The sequence below is a fragment of the Argopecten irradians genome, chromosome 2 (assembly GCF_041381155.1).
Source record: "Argopecten irradians isolate NY chromosome 2, Ai_NY, whole genome shotgun sequence".
Taxonomy (NCBI): Eukaryota; Metazoa; Mollusca; class Bivalvia; order Pectinida; family Pectinidae; genus Argopecten; species Argopecten irradians.
In genome coordinates, this window is record NC_091135.1 from 60,242,160 (window position 1) to 60,265,357 (window position 23,198).

Below are 23,198 nucleotides of genomic sequence, written 5' to 3' on the forward strand. Positions count from 1 at the left end.
GACTTACCTACAATGTGACTCTTGTCTAACTGCTTGTAGAGCTGTCTACTGTATGTGACTTACCTACACCATGACTCTTGTCTAACTGCTTGTACAGCTGTCTACTGTATGTGACTTATTTACGACCCGACTCTTGTCTAACTGCTTGTAGAGCTGTCTACTGTATGTGACTTACCTACACTGTGACTCTTGTCTAACTACTTGTAGAGCTGTCTACTGTATGTGTCTTACCTACACTGTGACTCTTGTCTAACTGCTTGTAGAGCTGTCTACTGTATGTGACTTACCTACACCATGACTCTTGTCTAACTGCTTGTAGAGCTGTCTACTGTATATGACTTACTTACACCGTGATCCTTGTCTAACTGCTTGTAGAGCTGTCTACTGTATGTGACTTACCTACACCGTGACTCTTGTCTAACTGCTTGTAGAGCTGTCTACTGTATGTGACTTACCTACACCGTGACTCTTGTCTAACTGCTTGTACAGCTGTCTACTGAATTTGACTTACCTACACCGTGACTCTTGTCTAACTGCTTGTAGAGCTGTCTTCTGTATGTGACTTACCTACACCGTGACTCTTGTCTAACTGCTTGTAGAGCTGTCTACTGTATGTGACTTACCTACACCATGACTCTTGTCTAAATGCTTGTAGAGCTGTCTACTGTATGTGACTTACCTACACCATGACTCTTGTCTAACTGCTTGTAGAGCTGTCTACTGTATGTGACTTACCTACACCATGACTCTTGTCTAACTGCTTGTAGAGCTGTCTACTATATGTGACTTATCTACCATCCGACTCTTGTCTAACTGCTTGTAGAGCTGTCTACTGTATGTGACTTACCTACACTGTGACTCTTGTCTAACTGCTTGTAGAGCTGTCTACTATATGTGACTTACCTACACCATGACTCTTGTCTAACTGCTTGTACAGCTGTCTACTGTATGTATCTTACCTACACTGTGACTCTTGTCTAACTGCTTGTAGAGCTGTCGACTGTATGTGACTTACCTACACCGTGACTCTTGTCTAACTGCTTGTAGAGCTGTCTTCTGTATGTGACTTACCTACACCGTGACTCTTGTCTAACTGCTTGTAGAGCTGTCTACTGTATGTGACTTACCTACACCGTGACTCTTGTCTAAATGCTTGTAGAGCTGTCTACTGTATGTGACTTACCTACACCATGACTCTTGTCTAACTGCTTGTAGAGCTGTCTACTATATGTGACTTATCTACCATCCGACTCTTGTCTAACTGCTTGTAGAGCTGTCTACTGTATGTGACTTACCTACACTGTGACTCTTGTCTAACTGCTTGTAGAGCTGTCTACTATATGTGACTTACCTACACCATGACTCTTGTCTAACTGCTTGTACAGCTGTCTACTGTATGTATCTTACCTACACTGTGACTCTTGTCTAACTGCTTGTAGAGCTGTCGACTGTATGTGACTTACCTACACCGTGACTCTTGTCTAACTGCTTGTAGAGCTGTCTACTGTATGTGACTTACCTACACCATGACTCTTGTCTAACTGCTTGTAGAGCTGTCTACTGTATGTGACTTACCTACAATGTGACTCTTATCTAACTGCTTGTAGAGCTGTCTACTGTATGTGACTTACCTACACCGTGACTCTTGTCTAACTGCTTGTAGAGCTGTCTACTGTATGTGACTTACCTACACCGTGACTCTTGTCTAACTGCTTGAAGAGCTGTCTACTGTATGTGACTTATTTACAACCCGACTCTTGTCTAACTGCTTGTAGAGCTGTCTACTGTATGTGACTTACCTACACCGTGACTCTTGTCTAACTGCTTGTAGAGCTGTCTACTGTATGTGACTTACCTACACCATGACTCTTGTCTAAATGCTTGTAGAGCTGTCTACTTTATGTGACTTACCTACACCTTGACTCTTGTCTAACTGCTTGTAGAGCTGTCTACTGTATGTGACTTACCTACACCATGACTCTTGTCTAACTGCTTGTAGAGCTGTCTACTGTATGTGACTTATCTACCATCCGACTCTTGTCTAACTGCTTGTAGAGCTGTCTACTGTATGTGACTTACCTACACCATGACTCTTGTCTAAATGCTTGTAGAGCCGTCTACTTTATGTGACTTACCTACACCGTGACTCTTGTCTAACTGGTTGTAGAGCTGTCTACTGTATGTGACTTACCTACACCATGACTCTTGTCTAACTGCTTGTAGAGCTGTCTACTATATGTGACTTACCTACACCGTGACTCTTGTCTAACTGCTTGTAGAGCTGTCTACTGTATGTGACTTAACTACACTGTGACTCTTGTCTAACTGCTTGTAGAGCTGTCTACTGTATGTGTCTTACCTACACTGTGACTCTTGTCTAACTGCTTGTAGAGCTGTCTACTGTATGTGACTTACCTACACCGTGACTCTTGTCTAACTGCTTGTAGAGCTGTCTACTGTATGTGACTTACCTACACCGTGACTCTTGTCTAACTGCTTGTAGAGCTGTCTACTGTACGTGACTTACCTACACCATGACTCTTGTCTAACAGCTTGAAGAGCTGTCTACTATATGTGACTTACCTACAATGTGACTCTTGTCTAACTGCTTGTACAGCTGTCTACTGTATGTGACTTACCTACACCGTGATCCTTGTCTAACTGCTTGTAGAGCTGTCGACTGTATGTGACTTACCTACACCGTGACTTTTGTCTAACTGCTTGTACAGCTGTCTACTGTATGTGACTTACTTACACCGTGATCCTTGTCTAACTGCTTGTAGAGCTTTCTACTGTATGTGACTTACCTACACCGTGACTCTTGTCTAACTGCCTGTAGAGCTGTCTACTGTATGTGACTTAACTACACCGCGACTCTTGTCTAACTGCTTGTAGAGCTGTCTACTGTATGTGACTTACCTACACCGTGACTCTTGTCTAACTGCTTGTAGAGCTGTCTACTGTATGTGACTTACCTACACCGTGACTCTTGTCTAACTGCTTGTAGAGCTGTCTACTGTATGTGACTTACCTACACTGTGACTCTTGTCTAACTGCTTGTAGAGCTGTCTACTGTATGTGACTTACCTACACCGTGACTCTTGTCTAACTGCTTGTAGAGCTGTCTACTGTATGTGACTTACCTACACCGTGACTCTTGTCTAACTGCTTGTAGAGCTGTCTACTGTATGTGACTTACCTACACCGTGACTCTTGTCTAACTGCTTGTAGAGCTGTCGACTGTATGCCACTAACTGTGACCCCTCCACATCATCCTTAGCCTGACCTACCAGACCAGCTGAATGCCAAGTAGTGCCACATGTCAGTCTGGTAAAAAGCAACATAGATATATAATCTACATTTATATAAATATAGGAACTGTATCAATTATATAGTAAAGCACAATTATAACGAACATGCTTACAACATTTCATGTTATAAAAAAGTTTATAAACAATATTATATAGTATATAACAATACTGCTGGCACCAGTGGTAACCAATGGTAACATGAGGCCAAGAGTGCCTCACTTATTAATTTAGTGTATAGCTCACCTCACTAATTATCACAAAAACTCAGAAACAGCAAAATTGACGCCACTGCTATTTGCTTTATTTTGAATCCAAACCACATAACGATGCTATTTATTATGACTATGGGTGTTAAAAATGCTGAGTTTCAGAGAAGTTGTTTATATGAAAGTCGTCATATTGACCCCTTTTGGCCCCATCCCTCAGGCCCCTGGGGTGTCAGCCTCATCATTTGTTCAATTTTGAATCCCCAAAAGAATGCTACCATTGCATTATTAGTGTTATCCAATGCTTAGTTTCAGAGAAGAAGTTGTTTATATGAAGATAGCCAAATTGACCCTTTTAGCCCGGCCCCTCAGAGCCTCTGGGGGTCAGCCCCACCATCTGTACAATTTTGAATCCTAACCCTACAAGGATACTACCATTGCATTATGAATGCTACCCTATGCTTAGTTTCAGAGCAGAAGTTGTTTATATGAAAATAGCCAAATTGACTCCTTTTGGCCCTGCCCCTGAGGCCCCCGGGGAGTTAACTCCATAAATTTATATAATTTTAAATCCCCAACCTATAAGGATGCTTCCATTGCATAATGAGTGTTATCAATGCATAATTTCTGAAGAGAATTCATTTATATAGAAATAGCTGAATTGACCCTTTCTGCCCCGTTCCTCAGTACCCCAGGGGTCAGCCCCATCATTTGTACAATTTTCATTCCCTACCCCACAAGAATGCTACCATGGCATTATGAATGTTATCCTGTGCTAAGTTTCAGAGAAGAAGTTGCTTATATGAAAATAGCCAAATTGACCCTTTTGGCCCAGCCCCTTAGGCCATATGGGGGTCAGCCCCACCACTTGTACAATTTGTAATCCACACCCTATAAGGATGCTTCCATTGCATTATGAGTGTTATCCAATACTTGGTTTCAGAGAAGAAGTTTTTTATATGAAAATAGCCAAATTGACCCCTTTTGGTCGTGCCCCTCAGGCCCCCAAGGGGTCAGCCCCACAATTTGTAAAATTTTGAATCCCCACCCTATAGGGATACTACCATTGCATTTTGAGTGCTGTCCCATGATAAGTTTCAGAGAAGAAATTGCTTATATGACAAGAGGCCCAAGGGCCTTAACGGTCATCTGACTACCTTGGCAATAATCATATAAGAAATTAATTAGATATAGTGTCATGGTAGCCATCTTCGATTTGGGATCAACCAGAGATGTAACAACACTGTGTCGGGACCATGTCAGGATCATTTCATGCAATTTTCAGCCAAATCGCACCGGTAGAACTTGAGAAGATCAAAATGTGTTTTCAAGATGGTAGCTGTGGCGGCCATCTTGGATTTTGGATCAACCCGAAAAATAACAACACTTTGTCGGGACCATATCAGGATCATTTCATACAAGTTTCAGCCTAATCGCACCTGTAAAACTTGAGAAGAAGTTCAAAATGTGTTTTCAAGAAGGTGGCTGTGGGGGCCATCTTGGATTTCGGATCAACCCGAAAAATAACAACACTTTGTCGGGACCATGTTTGGATCATTTCATGCAAGTTTCAGCCAAATCGCACTGGTAGAACTTGAGAAGAAGTTCAAAATGTGTTTTCAAGATGGTGGCTGTGGGGGCCATCTTGGATTTGGGATCAACCCGAAAAATAACAACACTTTGTCGGGACTATGTTTGGATCATTTCATGCAAGTTTCAGCCAAATCGCACCGGTAGAACTTGAGAAGAAGTTCAAAATGTATTTTCAAGATGGCGGCTGTGGCGGCCATCTTGGATTTCCGATCGACCCGAAAAATAAGAATACTTTGTCGGGACCATGTCAGGATCATTTCATGCAAGTTTCAGCCAAATCGCACCAGTAGAACTTGAGAAGAGGTTCAAAATGTGTTTTCAAGATGGCAGCTGTGGCGGCCATCTTGGATTTCGGATCGACCCGAAAAATAAGAATACTTTGTCGGGAACATGTCAGGATTATTTCAGGCAAGTTTCAGCCAAATCGCACCTGTTGAACTTGAGAAGAAGTTCAAAATGTGTTTTCAAGATGGCGACTGTGGGGGCCATCTTGGATTTTGGATCGACCCGAAAAATAAGAACACTTTGTCAGGACCATGTCAGGATCATTTCAGGCAAGTTCCAGCCAAATCACACTGGTAGAACTTGAGAAGAAGTTCAAAATGTGAAAAGTTAACGCACGGCGCACGGCAGACGGGGCACGGCGCACGGCGCACGGCGCACGGCACACGGCGGACGAGGGACAAAACATGACGACTATAAGGGTTAGATGACCTAAAAATAGCCAAATTGACCCCTTTTGGCCCCGCCCCTCAGGCCCCCAGGAGGTGAACCCGACTATTTGTACAATACAGAGGACTCCACATAATCGATTCACGGTTATTTGAATATTTCGGTTATTTGCATAAAATTCTGCGGTCCCAATTTTTTCCTTCTTTATCTTTGTTTTTCAACTCCGTGTATTTGAATAGACTTTTACGTGACCTCCGGTTATTTGAATAAAATATTTGTGAAATTCTATAAATAAAATCAAATATTTTTCAATTTTGCAATATATTTTTAGCAGAATTCGCCGATATATGTTTCAAGATACTTCGATTTTACTAGAAATCATCATGGTGACAGATTAACTTTATTGTATGGCTTGTTATTTTATGCATGAATCTGCAAAGGTATTCGACGCTGTTATGATTTATATCAGCAGCAGTAGATCATTAATTTTGTATAATCACTGACTCAAACATCTAATTAAAGCATTTGCACTTTCAAATATGTTTATTTATCAACGTAATGTACCTTAGTTCGCCATTGGTCGGAGATACCATGCTTCCTTACAAAAATCGTCATTCATGAGTAGTCTCGTTCAAGCAGAGTCTTGTTGACTACGACAGATATGTGCGTATCAAGCAACTTGTTGAGCGAGACATAAAAGCATGCAAAGTCGGTGTGCAATGACTACCGCAAGTTTCGTATGTAGGATACAAAAGATACTTGCTACATTGTTTCATTGCTACTTGAATATGAATTAATTTCTGAAATGTTATTAAGCTATTTGCCGAATCGATCAACAATACAGGAAGAATTCTCAAAACACAATTAGGTCCAGTGAACACATGGCTTCATCACCTGCCGCCATTTTCGAATTCATACACATGTGTCAAAACAACACTGCTAGGCCTAGTTGATCGTCACTTTGAAGTTTAATCACGATCGTAAGTTCATTTTGCCAGGCAAATGTACGTAAATTTGTTTATTAGTTAGGTTCAAATTGCAGACACAAATTGAATCCTGTTTAGTTATTGCATTTGATATCGATCGTTTAGCTGTTCCTCAAAAAGATTCACGTGTCGATCTAACGTAAACAAGAATCTAATATTTGAATATTTTTTTATATTAAACAATCAAAATTGATTTACAACTTCGAAAATAATTACTTGTTGTTCGTTTTAAGTGTAAATAATTAATGTATTTATCAAGTAAACAAAACTATATACATTTGCCTGTTCACATATATATGTACATATGTATGGGGTCAAACGGAGGTGCAAAATGCCATCTCCGCCTATTCGAATACTCCGCTTATTTGCATATTTTTTTCTGGAAAATGACTAATTCAAATAAACGGAATCCTCTGTATTCAGTCAGTACCGCATACGGATGCTACAAGTCAAATTTTTCGTGATGGACAGATGGAGGAGGGATGCCACTGTATCCCATAAGCTCACCTTGGTTCTTCGGACCAGGTAACAATACTGCTGGCAACAAGTGGGTACCCAGTGGTATCAAACCTGATGGCAACCAGTGGGTAACCAAAATTAACAAAACTGATGGCAACAAGTGGGTAACCAATAGTAACAAATCTGATGGCAACCAGTGGGTAACCAAAAGTAACAAAAATGCTGGCAACCAGTGGTAACCAATGGTAATATTACTGCTGGCCACCAGTGGTAACCAATAGTAACAAAACTGCTGGCAATCAGTGGTTACCAATGGTAACAATACTGCTGGCAACCGGTGGGTAACCAAAAGTAACGAAACTGCTGGCAACCAGTGAGTAACCAATAGTAACAAAACTGCTGGCAACCAATGGTAACAATACTGCTGGCAATCAGTCAGTAACCAATGGTTACAATACTGCTGGCAACAAGTCAGTAACCAATAGTAACAATACTGCTGGCAACAAGTCAGTAACCAATGGTAAAAATACTGCTGGCAGCCAGTCAGTACCCAATGGTAACAATACCGCTGGCAACCAGTGGTAACCAACAGTAACAATACCGCTGGCAACCAGTGGTAACCAACAGTAACATAACTGCTGGCAACCAGTGGGTAACCAACAGTAACAATACTGCTGGCAACCAGTGGTAACAAACAATAACAATACCTCTGGCAACCAGTGGTAACCAACAGTAACATAACTGCTGGCAACCAGTGGGTAACCAACAGTAACATTACTGCTGGCAACCAGTGGTAACCAACAGTAACATTACCGCTGGCAACCAGTGGTAACCAACAGTAACATAACTGCTGGCAACCAGTGGGTAACCAACAGTAACATTACTGCTGGCAACCAGTGGTAACCAACAATAACAATACCGCTGGCAACCGGTGTATAAATAAAAGTAACAAAACTGCTGGTAACCAATAGTAACAAAACTGCTGGCAACCAGTGATTATCAATGGTAACAATACTGCTGGCAACCAGTCAGTAACCAATGGTAACAATACTGTTGGCAACCAGTAGGTAAACAATGGTAACAATACTGCTGGCAATCAGTGGGTAACCAATGATAAAAATACTGCTGGCAACCAGTGGGTAACCAATGGTAACATTACTGCTGGCAACCAGGGTAACCAACAGTAACATTACTGCTGGCAACCAGTAGGTACCCAATGGTAAGAATACTGCTGGCAACCAGTGGTAACCAACAGTAACATTACTGCTGGCAAGCAGTGGGTACTAAATGGTACCAACAGTAACAACACTGCTGGCAACCAGTGGGTAACCAATGGTAACAACACTGCTGGCAACCAGTGGGTAACCAATGGTAAAAATACTGCTGGCAACCAGTGGTAACCAACAGTAACAACACTGCTGGCAACCAGTGGTAACCAACAGTAACAATACCACTGGCAACCAGTGGTAACCAACCGTAACATAACTGCTGGCAATCAGTGGGTATCCAACAGTAACATTACTGCTGGCAACCGGTGGTAACCAACAATAACAATACCGCTGGCAACCGGTGTGTAACCAAAAGTAACAAAACTGCTGGTAACCAATAGTAACAAAACTGCTGGCAACCAGTGATTATCAATGATAACAATACTGCTGGCAACCAGTCAGTAACCAATGGTAACAATACTGCTGGCAACCAGTAGGTAAACAATGGTAACAATACTGCTGGCAATCAGTGGGTAACCAATGATAAAAATACTGATGGCAACCAGTGGGTAACCAATGGTAACATTACTGCTGGCAACCAGGGTAACCAACAGTAACATTACTGCTGGCAACCAGTGGTAACCAACAGTAACATTACTGCTGGCAACCAGTGGGTACTCAATGGTACCAACAGTAACAACACTGCTGGCAATCAGTGGTAACCAACAGTAACAATACCACTGGCAACCAGTGGTAACCAACCGTAACATATTACTGCTGGCAACCAGTGGGGTACCAACAGTAACATTACTGCTGGCAACCGGTGGTAACCAACAATAACAATACCGCTGGCAACCGGTGTGTAACCAAAAGTAACAAAACTGCTGGTAACCAAATAGTAACAAAACTGCTGGCAACCAGTGATTATCAATGATAACAATACTGCTGGCAACCAGTCAGTAACCAATGGTAACAATACTGCTGGCAACCAGTAGGTAAACAATGGTAACAATACTGCTGGCAATCAGTGGGTAACCAATGATAAAAATACTGATGGCAACCAGTGGGTAACCAATGGTAACATTACTGCTGGCAACCAGGGTAACCAACAGTAACATTACTGCTGGCAACCAGTGGTAACCAACAGTAACATTACTGCTGGCAACCAGTGGGTACTCAATGGTACCAACAGTAACAACACTGCTGGCAACCAGTGGGTAACCAATGGTAACAACACAGCTGGCAACCAGTGGGTAACCAATGGTAAAAATACTGCTGGCAACCAGTGGTAACCAACAGTAACAACACTGCTGGCAACCAGTGAACCAATGGTAACTATACCAATAGAAAAGTCATATTTTGTTTCCATATATTCACAATCTAACACAATAATACAATGTATTTCAGGATTTACCTGCCCTGCTCCAGTAAGACCACATCAGTCCAGCCTCGCTCGGCCAGATGGTAGGCGATCGACGTCCCAAGGACGCCTCCACCACAGATGACCACTCTGGCAGTAGATGGCACCTTGACAGATTGACCATTGTCTTCAGTGACAGTGACCTCACTGTACTGCCTGCTGGTGGTGGTCCAGAGTCCCTGTTGGACAGATGACCTAAGGCCTCGCCCCACACCTCTCAGGATCCCAGTAACTAGCGACATTGTAATATCCTGTGAAATATTAAGAAGTATGAAGGTTTTTCTCTAAATTTTGACAGCATATTCATGATCATGTTATAACTAATAGCACTAAATTTAACTTCATTATGCAGAAAGTACAATGTTCTTAAGATTTATGCAGAAGCACATTCAGTACCTGAATCAACAAGTAGGTTGATATTTATGGTCATTGTAGGTCTCTGCTGGGTTTTTTTTCGTAGAATGAAAAACAGTACTTCGTCATTTCTCTGAACTTTAAATATTCTTTATGATGGAAAAACTTTTCAAGAAATGAAGGATCATGCTATATGTTCAATATCAGACCGCTTTATTTCCGGACAACTGAGAAATTTTACTCCAATAAATGCTGGCAACAATCAAGCATGAGGTCATCTGACTACCGTCATGGTAGCTATCTTCGATTTGAGATCAACCAGAGATGTCACAACACTTTGTCGGGACCATGTCAAGATCAAGTTTCAGCAAAATCACACCGATAGAACTTGAGAAGAAGTTAAAAATTTGTTTCCAAGATGGAGGCTGTGGTGGCCATCTTGGATTTCGGATCGACCCGAAAAATAGCAACACTATGTCGGGATCATTTCAGGATCATTTCAGGCAAGTTTCAGCCAAATGGCTCTGGTAGAACTGGACAAGAAATTCAAAATGTGAAAATTTTATGTACTGCGGACGGCGCATGGCGGACAACAACGGATGAAACATGATAACTATAGGTCAGACGACCTAATAATGCTCAAACATTTATTGTTTTATTTTCTATACAAATTATAGTAAACTTGACCACTTGCCGAAGGAAAATGAGAAACCTCAGGGCCATGACATTAACATTTTTTGTAAGATTGGAAAATGTAATGTTTTATGCAAACAACATACCTTTTGTATATAGATGTGCTCCCTCACTACAGGTATGGCATAACAGTTCAGCCTACCATGGACGACAGAACTTGACTCACAGGTACCTGAAACGCTGTACCAACATCAAGATCATCAGGATAAAAATACCCTGTAGTTAACATATTACAATCTCAGTGACATGATGACGGACATCTATGTAACAACGTATACAAATAACATTGAAATGTCCCCAGCTGCTACATTAATGTTCTCACCACATATTTTCCTATGCAAAATTAGGCCCATCAAACTTATTTCCCTATTAATAATAAGAGGCATTACTTCTACTTCATAATGACCACCTTCAAAAGGATGAAGATTAGGTCATATGGTGGTGTGCTCAATACCAAGGATTGAGTATAAAAGGATTTCAAAGTATAAACAAATGAAAAAAAAAAAAAAAAACGAGAGGCCCATGGGCCTTAAAGGCACACTATACGTAACTTTTCAGTTTTTTTGTAATCACAAACATATGCTATGATCGGACATTGTACCAATTACCTAGAATAAAGATGATAGATGTATATTTTAATATTAAACCTATGATATGGAGCAGTCAAAAATTGTCTTGTAAACAAACCTGCAATCTTCAAACAGTCGTCATTGTCGCACCGACAATAACCAAAGCGTTAGTATGTCTACACATTTACACGTTGATGCAGTATGCAATCCACTTGTTTCAATGTAAGTTTACTGAAAGTTATCCAGTTGGTAATTACGTTTATTGACTATTTAAACCTGATCTGTAGGTATGTGTTGAAATTTGTTAATATTTAATAATAGCTGTTTTTAATTATATTTGTCAGTCAAATCATTGAATCAAGTATCACGCTAATATACAAACATAAACATATGGACAGGCCGAGCCTATACTTATATTAAATGAGATAATACAAAGTACATGTAGCGTTATTGAGTAAGCCTACGTTGTAGGTATGCACGTATGTAGGTACATTTTAGATGTTTGTGACATTCAATTCTACTAGAAACATATGTGCATATTGTACAGTACATATTTCTGGTGCTAGCGCGTAATTTCAACCGCCGACTTTCATTCTCTGCAAACACATTTCATATTTAAAATTATTAGTTTCTTAATTAGAATCTAAATTGTAAAGAAACTCAAAGAATGATTTATAAACGAACAATCAATTAATTAAGTAATTAGTAATAAATGCATATTTTGTGTTTATAATATATCTTAATGATTTTAAAAGCCATATACCAGGAGTTTAAATCATTCTAAAGATGACAAGCTTCCAAATGGCTTGTAATCTGATCTTTATTACTGTTTGAAAATAATTCAAAATATATCAAACTTAATCAAATTTATCTACAACAATTAATTCAAATTAACTTTACAGTGTTCATTGTTATTTAATTCTGTATTTGAGTCTATGCCATAAAATTATCGAATATTTGAATATCATTTTGTAACATATTATTCTCATAATTGATGTTGTCCCTGGAGTCCAGAAATAAGCTACCTTGTGGCTTTACTGGTTACCTTCGGTAAATGTACAGAGTCTGTGACACATCATCATTATCATAGAACAATTTGAGTTATGTCCCAATTTTAAATCAATTATTTTTTTTTTTAATTTCCGTAAGTTTACAACTTATTGGAATAATGAAACATAACATATTTATATACAATCACATGAAAATTAGTACAATATCAAAGACAAGTTACAATACGGGGGTTTCCAAATCCCAAAACGACGTGGGTAAAGTACAATTTATCGTCGATTAGTCCCACCTTCCGGTGATTATGATGTCACGAAACTTACGTCAAATAACGACGTCATAATCACCGGAAGGTGGGACTAATCAACGGTAAATAGTACTTTATTTCACGTCATTTTGGGATCTCGAAACCCACGTATCTTGAAACCCACGTATTGGAATATGCATTAAAAGCTTTAAATTGTGTCTTATAGTATGATAGTCAAACCAAGTTTTATTCTGATTTCTAGATGCTAGTGAAATGTTATTGTAATTTTATACCCCACCATCAGTTATACAATGTATAGCCACTACTCTACATAACCACAGCAGTACATGGTGCATACCAAAGTATTTTATAACACCTTTATATACAGCCATTTGTAGTGAATTTACAAGTGTAAGTCAAGCTAATTAAAAGAGTAGGACATAAAATTGGTTAACTCAAGAAGGAAATTTTACTTGAACACAGACAAGTTATCCTACAGGGATCAACCAACTAAATAAAAAAAGACCTTCGAAATGGCCCCTGTGTATACAAGATTGAGCCCAGGATAGAATTTTAACCTGGCCGCTGATTGGCTGGCTAATTATGAATTTCAAAAGTAAAAATGTTTTCTGACAGGTAATTATTCCTAGATAACCATGATATGAATTTGGAAATTCATATTAAGATTTAGGTTCAAAATATCAACTTTGATAATGAATAGGTAAAAGCATTAGAATTTCAGGATTTTTTAGTGCAAAATGCGCCTGATTTCAATAAAGCTACCCTGGTTGGAGTTTGAGCAGAAGGACCCAAACTTTTTTTTCCATTTAGTATTATATGAGAACCTAGACTTTAATTATAGAACACAACAGCTAACTAATATTCCTTTGTTTTAATAATACAGTACAAAACTTTAACAAAGTTTAACACTGTGGTCTATGTAAAATCATTTAGTTGGTTGCTCTCTATAGCGAACGCAACCGGAAGTATAAGAGTCAGTCACTGGAGCCGAGTGAGTCCATAGATACAAAGGTAAGTCGCCAAGTTTTAGAATAATACGTGTCACTGTGACTATGCATGCAGTTTATTTAGAATTGGCCAGTAAGTTAATGGTACATATAACGTAGATTCAGGTAATTAGCACGGCTATAAACGTGTGACATGTGCGGTTAACATCAGATGGGTACGATCACATGGGTGCGCGGTGCATGGTCTCCTCAGTTGTCAGAATTTAGTTCACGGAACTGTATGCATGTTCCGGTTTAGGTGAACCAGGAATTAGCGGTCAAATCAAGAGGGAGGGGGGGGGGGGGGGATTCAGTCGTCTCTGCCATATTGGAGTGCCGAAAGCCATAAAGGTATAAAACATACGTTACAGCTTACACATTTGAAATTGGTAACATTAAGGGGAGACAATTACATTGTATTACATAATGTCTAGTTTGGGTGTGGTATTTATACCTGCCAGGTATAATTGGTGGGAAGGGGGGGAGGGGGGGGGCGGTTGGGGGGATGTTCATCTCAGGTAAGCCAATTTAACTATAATTGTACTGGTTAATTGTAATATTAGGGCTAATAAGTTTATTAAAAGTATGCATTTTATGTTATAATGATAAAAATATCATTTTGTGAATATTTTTTCTGTTAATGAAACATATTAATGGTGTTTCAGGGTCATTCAAGATTTCCGGAAATATACGTTGGTTGCACAGATTCCAGTCACGGACAAAGACATGCATCTTTTGTGCTCATTACAGGTTTGATCTTTGTTTAATTTGTTTATTTTAAACAGAAAGGCTCTAGAACCATGTTCCTGGTAAATTTAAAATATGTAAAAGGTTTGGTATATCTGGTTTTCTTCCAAAATCTTGACATTTTCTATATTATAGGGGTACCTGATTATGTAATGGATTATCTCCCCTTGGCTGGGGACTTTTCCTGTTTTTTTCATTATATTCAGAAAGTTTAATGATGTAACCAATAATTAACTTAAACAACATTAATACTATTTCAATATTTAATACATAATTTGCAATTAATCAACACAGTGTGTAAGTTCAATATTTCATGTTTTCAGAATTACTCCGCGGGTGACTGTCCGAAGGTGAAGCCCTGTCCTGGACAAACCACTTGACCGATTAAGTTCATATTACAGATTTGACATACAGCCGACATACACTTTACATCATAGGTGAGTATTGGAATTTCAATTTCTGCTATAGGGATCAACCAACTAAATAAAAAAAAGACCTTCGAAATGGCCCCTGTGTATACAAGATTGAGCCCATCTGAGGATAGAATTTTAACCCGGCCGCTGATTGGCTGGCTAATTATGAATTTCAAAAGTAAAAATGTTTTCTGACAGGTAATTATTCCTAGATAACCATGATATGAATTTGGAAATTCATATTAAGATTTAGGTTCAAAATATCAACTTTGATAATGAATAGGTAAAAGCATTAGAATTTCAGGATTTTTTAGTGCAAAATGCGCCTGATTTCAATAAAGCTACCCTGGTTGGAGTTTGAGCAGAAGGACCCAAACTTTTTTTTCCATTTAGTATTATATGAGAACCTAGACTTTAATTATAGAACACAACAGCTAACTAATATTCCTTTGTTTTAATAATGCAGTACAAAACTTTAACAAAGTTTAACACTGTGGTCTATGTAAAATCATTTAGTTGGTTGCTCTCTACAGCACAAAGACTCCAAATTCTCGAGTTCCTCAATAACAATACAATCTTCATATCACAAGCAACCGAGAACAGATTTGATATCAAGAACATTATACAAAACCTGCTGACTCGGTGGTTTCATAATTCATATACATGAACAGTGCACTTAAATACAATGACCTGTACAAATATTTCATATGCACCAGTAGCATTATGTTAACTACTGGCCTTGTATACTCACCTGTTTTAGTGTTTTTTAACAACATTAAGTCTTTTTATATTGGACTAATTTTATAATCCAAGAGATATTTATAATGTCATGTTAAATGTCTGCAAATTATAACGATAGCTTATTAAAATCTTTGGGGTTGTTTTTTTTTGGAAATTCTGCTAATCTCAACAATAAGTAATTATTTACTAACTTTCTTTTTAATGATTTCTTCCTTTAAACGGCCAGTTCTGATACTCATGCTAGATACCCATTGTAGAATATGTCCATTATTAAACTGCACAGTCTTTGATGTGACATTGACACCTAGCTATCATGGCATTACCTAGTTTAGCCATGCATGTTGTAGCATGCATGATGCCACTAAAGACTATAAAGACCTATTTGTATAGTCAAAGTTGTCATAGCAATCAACTATTCCCCTATATTATTGTAAAATTATAAATAAATTGTTAAGATGTTTCACCGCTGACAAATGGTATTTGTTCTTTATCAAAAACAGGAGCAGACAAATTAATGTTTTTCTACAGTTACAAAATTTACTTACTTTCAACCATTACCACCATTGAAAAGTTTGAGCTTCTAATTTTACCTCAGGATGAAAATATCAAGGTCATTAATTTGAACAAACTTGGAAGCCCTTTATCCCAGCATGCCACATGCTCAATATCAGGTTCCTAGCCCTCTTTGTTATTAAGGAGAAGTCGTTTAAAGACCTATTTGATCCCTGTGACCTGGAATGAAAGTCAAGGTCATTCATTTGAACAAACTTTGTAGCGCTTCATCCCAACATGTCACATGCCCATGTTGTTTAAAGATTTTTACCTATTTGACCCCTGTGACCTTGAATGAAGGTCAAGCTCATTTATCTGAACAAACTTGGTAGTCGTTTATTCCAGCATGCCACATGCCCAATATCAGGTCTCTAGCCCCTCTTGGTTATTAAGGAGAAGTTGTTTAAAGATTTTAGCCTATTTGACCCCTGTGACCTTGAATGACGGTCAAGGTCATTCATTTGAACAAACTTGGTAGCCCTTGATCCCAGCATGCCACAGGCCCAATATCAGGTCCCTAGGCCTCTTGCTTATTAAGAAGAAGTTGTTTAAAGATTTTAGCCTATCTGACCCTTTGACCTTTGAATGAAGGTCAAGGTCATTCATTCGAACAAACTTGATAGCCCTTGATCCCAGCTTGTCGCAGGCCCAATATCAGATCCCTAGACTGTTTGGGTATAAAGAAGAAGTCTTTTAAAGATTTTAGCCTATTTGACCCCTGTGACCTAGAATGAAAGTCAAGGTCATTCATTTGAACAAGCTTTGTAGCGCTTCATCCCAACATGTCACATGCCAAATATCAGGTCTCTAGCCATCTTGGTTATTAAAAGATGTCATTTAATGATTTTTACCTATTTGATCCCTGTGACCTTGAATGAAGGTCAAGGTCATTCATTTGAACAAACTTGGAAGCCCTTTATCCCATCATGCCACATGCTCAATATCAGGTTCCTAGCCCTCTTGGTTATTAAGGAGAAGTCGTTTAAAGATTTTAGCCTATTTGACCCCTGTGACCTGGAATGAAAGTCAAGGTCATTCATTTGAACAAACTTTGTAGCGCTTCATCCCAACATGTCACATGCCCATGTTGTTTAAAGATTTTTACCTATTTGACCCCTGTGACCTTGAATGAAGGTCAAGCTCATTCATTTGAACAAACTTGGAAGCCCTTTATTCCAGCATGCCACATGCCCAATATCAGGTCTCTAGCCCTCATGGTTATTAAGGAGAAGTCATTTAATGTTTTTAGCCTATTTGACCCCTGTGACCTTGAATCAAGGTCAAGGTCATTCATTTGGAAAAAAGGTGGTAGTCCTTGATCCCAGCATGCCACAGACCCAATATCAGGTCCCTAGGCCTCTTGCTTATTAAGAAGAAGTTGTTTAAAGATTTTTGCCTATCTGACCCTTTGACCTTGATTGAAGGTCAAGGTCATTCATTCGAACAAACTTGGTAGCCCTTGATCCCAACATGCGATAGGCCCAATATCAGGTCCCTAGACTGTTTGGGTATGAAGAAGAAGTCTTTTAAAGATTTTAGCCTATTTGACCCCTGTGACCTTGAATGGAAGTCAAGGTCATTCATTTAAACAAACTTTGTAGTGCTTCATCCCAGGATGTCACATGCCCAATATCAGGTTTCTAGCCCTCTTGGTTATTAAGAAGAAGTTGTTTAAAGTTTTTAGCCTATTTGACCCCTGTGACCTTGAATAAAGGTTAAGGTCATTCATTTGAACAAACTTGATAGTCCTTGATCCCAGCATGCCTCAGGCCTAATATCAGGTTCCTAGGCCTCTTGGTAATTAAAAAGAAGTCGTTTAAAGAGTTTGGCCTATATGACCCCTGTGACCTTGAATGAAAGTCAAGGTCATTCATTTGAACAAACTTGGTAGCCCTCTATCCTAGCATGCCACATGCTCAATATAAGGTCTCCAGCCCTCTTGGTTATTAAGGAGAAGTCATTTAAAGATTTTAGCCTATTTGACCCCTGTGACCTTGAATGAAGGTCAAGGTCATTCATTTGAACAAACTTGGTAGCCCTTGATCCCAGCATGCCACAGGCCCAATATCAGGTCCCTAGGCTGTTTGGTTATTAAGAAGAAGTCTATATAGATTTTAGCCTATTTGACCCCTGTGACCTTGAATAAAGCTTAAGGTCATTCATTTGAACAAACTTGATAGTCCTTGACCCCAGCATGCCTCAGGCCTAATATCAGGTTCCTAGGCCTCTTGGTAATTAAAAAGAAGTCGTTTAAAGATTTTGGCCTATATGACCCCTGTGACCTTGAATGAAAGTCAAGGTCATTCATTTGAACAAACTTGGTAGCCCTCTATCCTAGCATGCCACATGCTCAATATAAGGTCTCTAGCCCTCTTGGTTATTAAGGAGAAGTCGTTTAAAGATTTTAGTCTATTTGACCCCTGTGACCTTGAATCAAGGTCAAGGTCATTCATTTGAACAAACTTGGTAGCCCTTGATCTCAGCATGCCACAGGCCCAATATCAGGTCCCTAGGCTGTTTGGTTATTAAGAAGAAGTCGTTTAAAGATTTTAGCCTATTTGACCCCTGTGACCTTGAATGAAGGTCAAGGTCAGTTATTTGAACAACTTCGTAGCCCTTGATCCCAGCATGCCACATGTCTAATATCAGGTCCCTAGGCCTCTTGGTTATTAAGAAGAAGTTGTTTAAATGTTTTAGCCTTTTTGACCCCTGTGACCTTGAATGAAGGTCAAGGTCATTCATCTGAACAAACTTGGTAGCCCTCTATGCCAGTATGTCTAATAGGCCTAATATCAGATTCCTAGGCCTCTTGGTTATTAAAAAGAAGTCGTTTAAAGATTTTAGCCTATATGACCCCTATGACCTTGAATGAAGGTCAAGGTCATTCATTTGAACAAGCTTGGTAGTCCTTTATCCCAGCTTGTTACATGCCAAATATCGAGTCTCTAGGCCTCTTGGTTATGAAGCAGAAGTCTTAACAATATATTTCAGCCTACTTGACCCCTGTGACCTGGAATGAAGGTCAAGGTCATTCATTTGAACAAACTTGGTACCCCTTCATCCCAGCATGTTACAGGCCCAATTTCAGGTCTCTAGACCTCTTAGTTATTTAGAAGAAGTCTGTTAAAGATTTTCACCTACTTGACCCCTGTGACCTTGAATGAAGGTCAAGGTCATTCATTTGAACAAACTTAGTAGCCCTTCATCCCAGCATGCTATAAGTCAAAGTTCAGGACTCTAGGTCTCCAAGTTTTGGAGAAGAAGTTATTTAAATGGAAAAGTTGACGCCGGACGGCCAGACGGCTGGACGACGGACGGACGACGGACGCTGCACCATAGCATAAGCTCACATGCCCTTCGGGCAGGTGAGCTAAAAATAAACTGAAGTCTTATTCGGAAGTAAGATGTGTAAAATAATGTCCGCTGAAAGTGACTATTAAACTTGGCTGAGCTCTTAAGGCATTTAACTTCGATACTAACTTTTAAGAAAATCTGTTTAAATTTGTTACAATTATTGCACAGGAAATGGCAGAAAATGACGTTTTTAGTACATCAAAGAGTGATAACTCCACTACATAATGTCGGCCAAAAGTGGGAATCGAACTTGGCCAAGCCCTTAAGGCATTTGACCTTGTTACCAAGTTTGAAGAAAATCAGTTAATATTTATTAGTTATTGCAGGGAAATGGCAGAAAATGATTTTTTTTATTAAATCAAAGGGCCATAACTCTGCTAAATAAGGTTCGTCACAAGTGGCGATCAAACTTGTCCAAGCCCTTAAGACATTTAAGTTTGTTACCAAGTTTGAAGAAAATCGGTTAATATTTATTACAGTTATTGTACGGAAGTGACAGAAAATGACTTTTTTTTATTAAATCAAAGGGCCATAACTCTGCTAATTAAGATCTGCCAAAAGTGGCGATCAAACTTGGCTAAGCCCTTAAGGCATTTAACTTTGTTACCAAGTTTTAACAATATTAGTTTTAACATTTGTTAGTTATTACACAGAAACTGCAGAAAAATTACATTTGTAGTAAATTAAAGGGCCATAACTCTGATAAATAACATCCGCTGAAAGAGTTGATCAAACCTTGCCAGGCACTTAAGACACTCAACCTTGTAACCAAGTTTGAAGAAAATTGGTTTATATTTATGTCAGTTATTGTATAGAAGTGGCAGAAACTGACTTTTTTTTATTTAAGCAAAGGGCCATAACTCCGCTAAATAAAGTTCGTTGAAACTTGCGATCGAACTTGGCTGAGTCGCTAAGGCATTTAACCTTGTTTTAAGTTTGAAGAAAATCGGTTTACATTTGTTACACTTATTGCACGGAAATGGCAGAAAATGACGTTTTTAATTCAAAGTGCCATAACTCTGCTAAATAAGGTACATCGACAGTCGAGATTGAACTTGACCGAGCCCTTGTCACCAAGTTTGAAGAAAATCGGTTTACATTTGTTACAGTCATTGCACGGAAACAAAGTGTTACAGACAGACGGACAGACAGACAGACAAACAGACGGACAAACCCAAATTAATATCCCCCGTTTTGGACGTTTCGGAGAAAGCAGGGGATAATAAAGTACACTTTCATTTCTAATATAAGCCAGTTATTTTGCCTTTGTCTATGAGCTCAAGTAACTCTACTAATGTGCATTCAACCATGAAAAATCCAAGATAGACAATGGCAACATAGAATTACCTTTGCCTGTGTTATATGTGATGAATAGCATTCATGAAAGGAATGCACGAAGCATGCTTTTGGGTTGGACTATCTGTAAATTCACTTTCACCATGTCCACCGACAGTGATGGAGGGATATTACTTTATTAATTTAAACGATTTATTAAGGTAGCTTTAGTGACATTTATTACTAAAAGGATATTTCTTTCCAATGTCAGATGCGGTAAAGAAATGATATATGAAACTAGACTTGCTATTTAGGCGTTTGTTTGAAAGCGTCTTGCTAAAATGATCGCATATAACTGTCAGTGATTTCCAAGCTACTTCAAAACAGTCTGTGCCCCCAGAACTTTCATTGAATTCAGAGGATTTAAAATCTCAACCTCTCTAGGGACAATCTTGGATTTATTTATATCATGTACAATTTCATTCAACAAGCCAAATGGAATTTAGGTGAAATTCTGAAATATTGTTGAAACAATATCAAAATAAGTGTAAAACTACAGTGTAGATGATTTGGAAATTTAAAATCAAAGTGGTGTACAAAAACAACAAGGTTTCAGAAAGTGAAAAAAAATGGTGAATTCATAATAAGGAGGAAAACTCGATCTGGGATATATACAAAAATTTTGTGGATGCATGTGTTTAATTCTGCATCAATAGAGAATTAAATTCTTTTCATATTCATGGTGTGGGATTTTTCGTAATTTGGATTAAAAAATAATTGAATATTCCGGCAGGGTGTGTGTTGTGTGTTAACATAATCATGGGATTATGCCTGGAGACATATACTCACCCGTATTGTGTAACTCCCACAAGTTACCTTTTACTGTCTTATAAGTGACTGTCTTATAGTAAAGTCACATATAAGACAGTAAAAGGTAACATATAGGACAGTTACAGGTAATGGTCCGATAATCCGGGAGAATAGATGACATCACAACTATTTTTTAAGGATTAGTTTGAGAGAAATGGTTTGTGATGATTTAGGATGAATGATCGCTTTTGGTGATATACTTCAGGTTCCTAGTGTTTTGGGTTTTTGTTAATACATAGAGTAGTTTAATACTTTGTAAACACTTATATAAAGTGTTGTGTTCTGGGGCTAAAGTGTGACATAACTTATATAACAGGTCATTCTGAAGTAAAAATATTTCTATTCTATCAAAATGTTCTTTGATCTAGACATGGGTAATTGTCTTAAAATTAGTTGTTGTTGACATATATATAGCTGCTTGGCATTGTATTTTTTTTAAACTGTTCAAGTTGGTTTGTGCAAAGTCCTACATAAAAGTCAAGAGCAATATTCAAGCTTGGGTCATATATGTACAAGTGCTTATTTGTATGTATAATCTTTTATGTGTGGTGTTCAATTTGTTATTAGAATGCATTTGAAGAACTCTAGTGATCTGTTTGTATTTGTAGTGATATTGGTTACCAGGCTATGTGTATGCACCCTCAGAAATCCAGTGTCTAAACTCCACTACGCTCTGTTTATATAGACCGTAGGCTGATTACCGTGGGTAAATGACGATGATGTGCATGTCCCATTTTAGGTTATTATATAGTGTTAGGCCTAAATATGTACATGATTCTATTTGTTACAGTTTGTGAATGTGGAAAGCGTATTGTATAGGCCAGCTATGTATAGTTGGGATAGGTATACAGTGTTTTTCCTGCCTATATATTTGGGGCCGAAATAAGGCCCCATTCCCAATTGTATTTCTTGTTATTTTTTCCCAAATCTATGTCTAAATTTCCCAAATCAGTGAGTTGACGCATATTTTGTGAGACGAAACTAAAAAAATCCCGAAATCCCAAGTCTGAACGTCGTATTTTAGTATCCATTCTTACACTTGATTCTTAGAGAAGCATAATTGTCTATTTTTACCTTTTCCAAAATTTCAATAAACACCGTTTCAATTTTTCATTTCCTACTTTTATCGTACAAAATTTCCCAATTTTCACCAGGTGGCAATTTCCCAAAATACCCAGGAAAAACACTGGTATATGTTATGTGTGTGTACATGAAAGCATGTGATTGCCTTGTTATGTCTTGAATTGTCCATATTGTAGTGTATATGAAATGTACCAAGTGAGCATCCTTAATGGATCATTGGGTGGTGTAGTGGTTAATCTAGCCGGCCTGATCCACAAGTGTTTTCTCGTAGCACTCCGCCCCTCTCGCTCTAAGACCCCTCGCGCGCTTATATCCAGGTCATATTGAAAGTGATTTGTATAAGTTGTATAACTTGCTTTGCAATTGATAATAATGATAGACTCTTCCATATGAAGATATGAAGAACAGGGATAATCTACCAGAGAGTCACAAA

The 23,198-nt window shown here is 38.6% G+C and overlaps 1 protein-coding gene and 1 long non-coding RNA gene across 3 annotated transcripts in view; one reads left to right on the plus strand and one right to left on the minus strand.

Annotated features, from left to right (window-relative positions):
* The window catches only part of LOC138316113 (pyruvate dehydrogenase phosphatase regulatory subunit, mitochondrial-like), a 141,043-nt gene that overhangs the window by 116,653 nt on the left and 1,192 nt on the right, over positions 1 to 23,198 (minus strand). The window contains exons 2-4 of one of the 2 annotated variants that reach the window (XM_069257621.1): positions 10,989 to 11,082; positions 9,850 to 10,106; positions 3,200 to 3,327 (exon numbers count right to left, since the gene is read on the minus strand). In XM_069257621.1, coding sequence (XP_069113722.1) covers positions 3,200 to 3,327; positions 9,850 to 10,097 — 376 coding nt within the window. In that variant the 5' untranslated portion in view covers positions 10,098 to 10,106; positions 10,989 to 11,082. Of the gene's footprint in view, positions 1 to 3,199; positions 3,328 to 9,849; positions 10,171 to 10,988; positions 11,083 to 23,198 lie in introns of those variants that run through there. The other variant, XM_069257622.1, reaches the window with a different exon arrangement.
* On the plus strand, positions 13,399 to 14,918 carry LOC138317044 (uncharacterized). Its single transcript, XR_011207702.1, has 3 exons — positions 13,399 to 13,755; positions 14,396 to 14,480; positions 14,801 to 14,918. It is a non-coding gene; the product is annotated as an uncharacterized lncRNA (long non-coding RNA).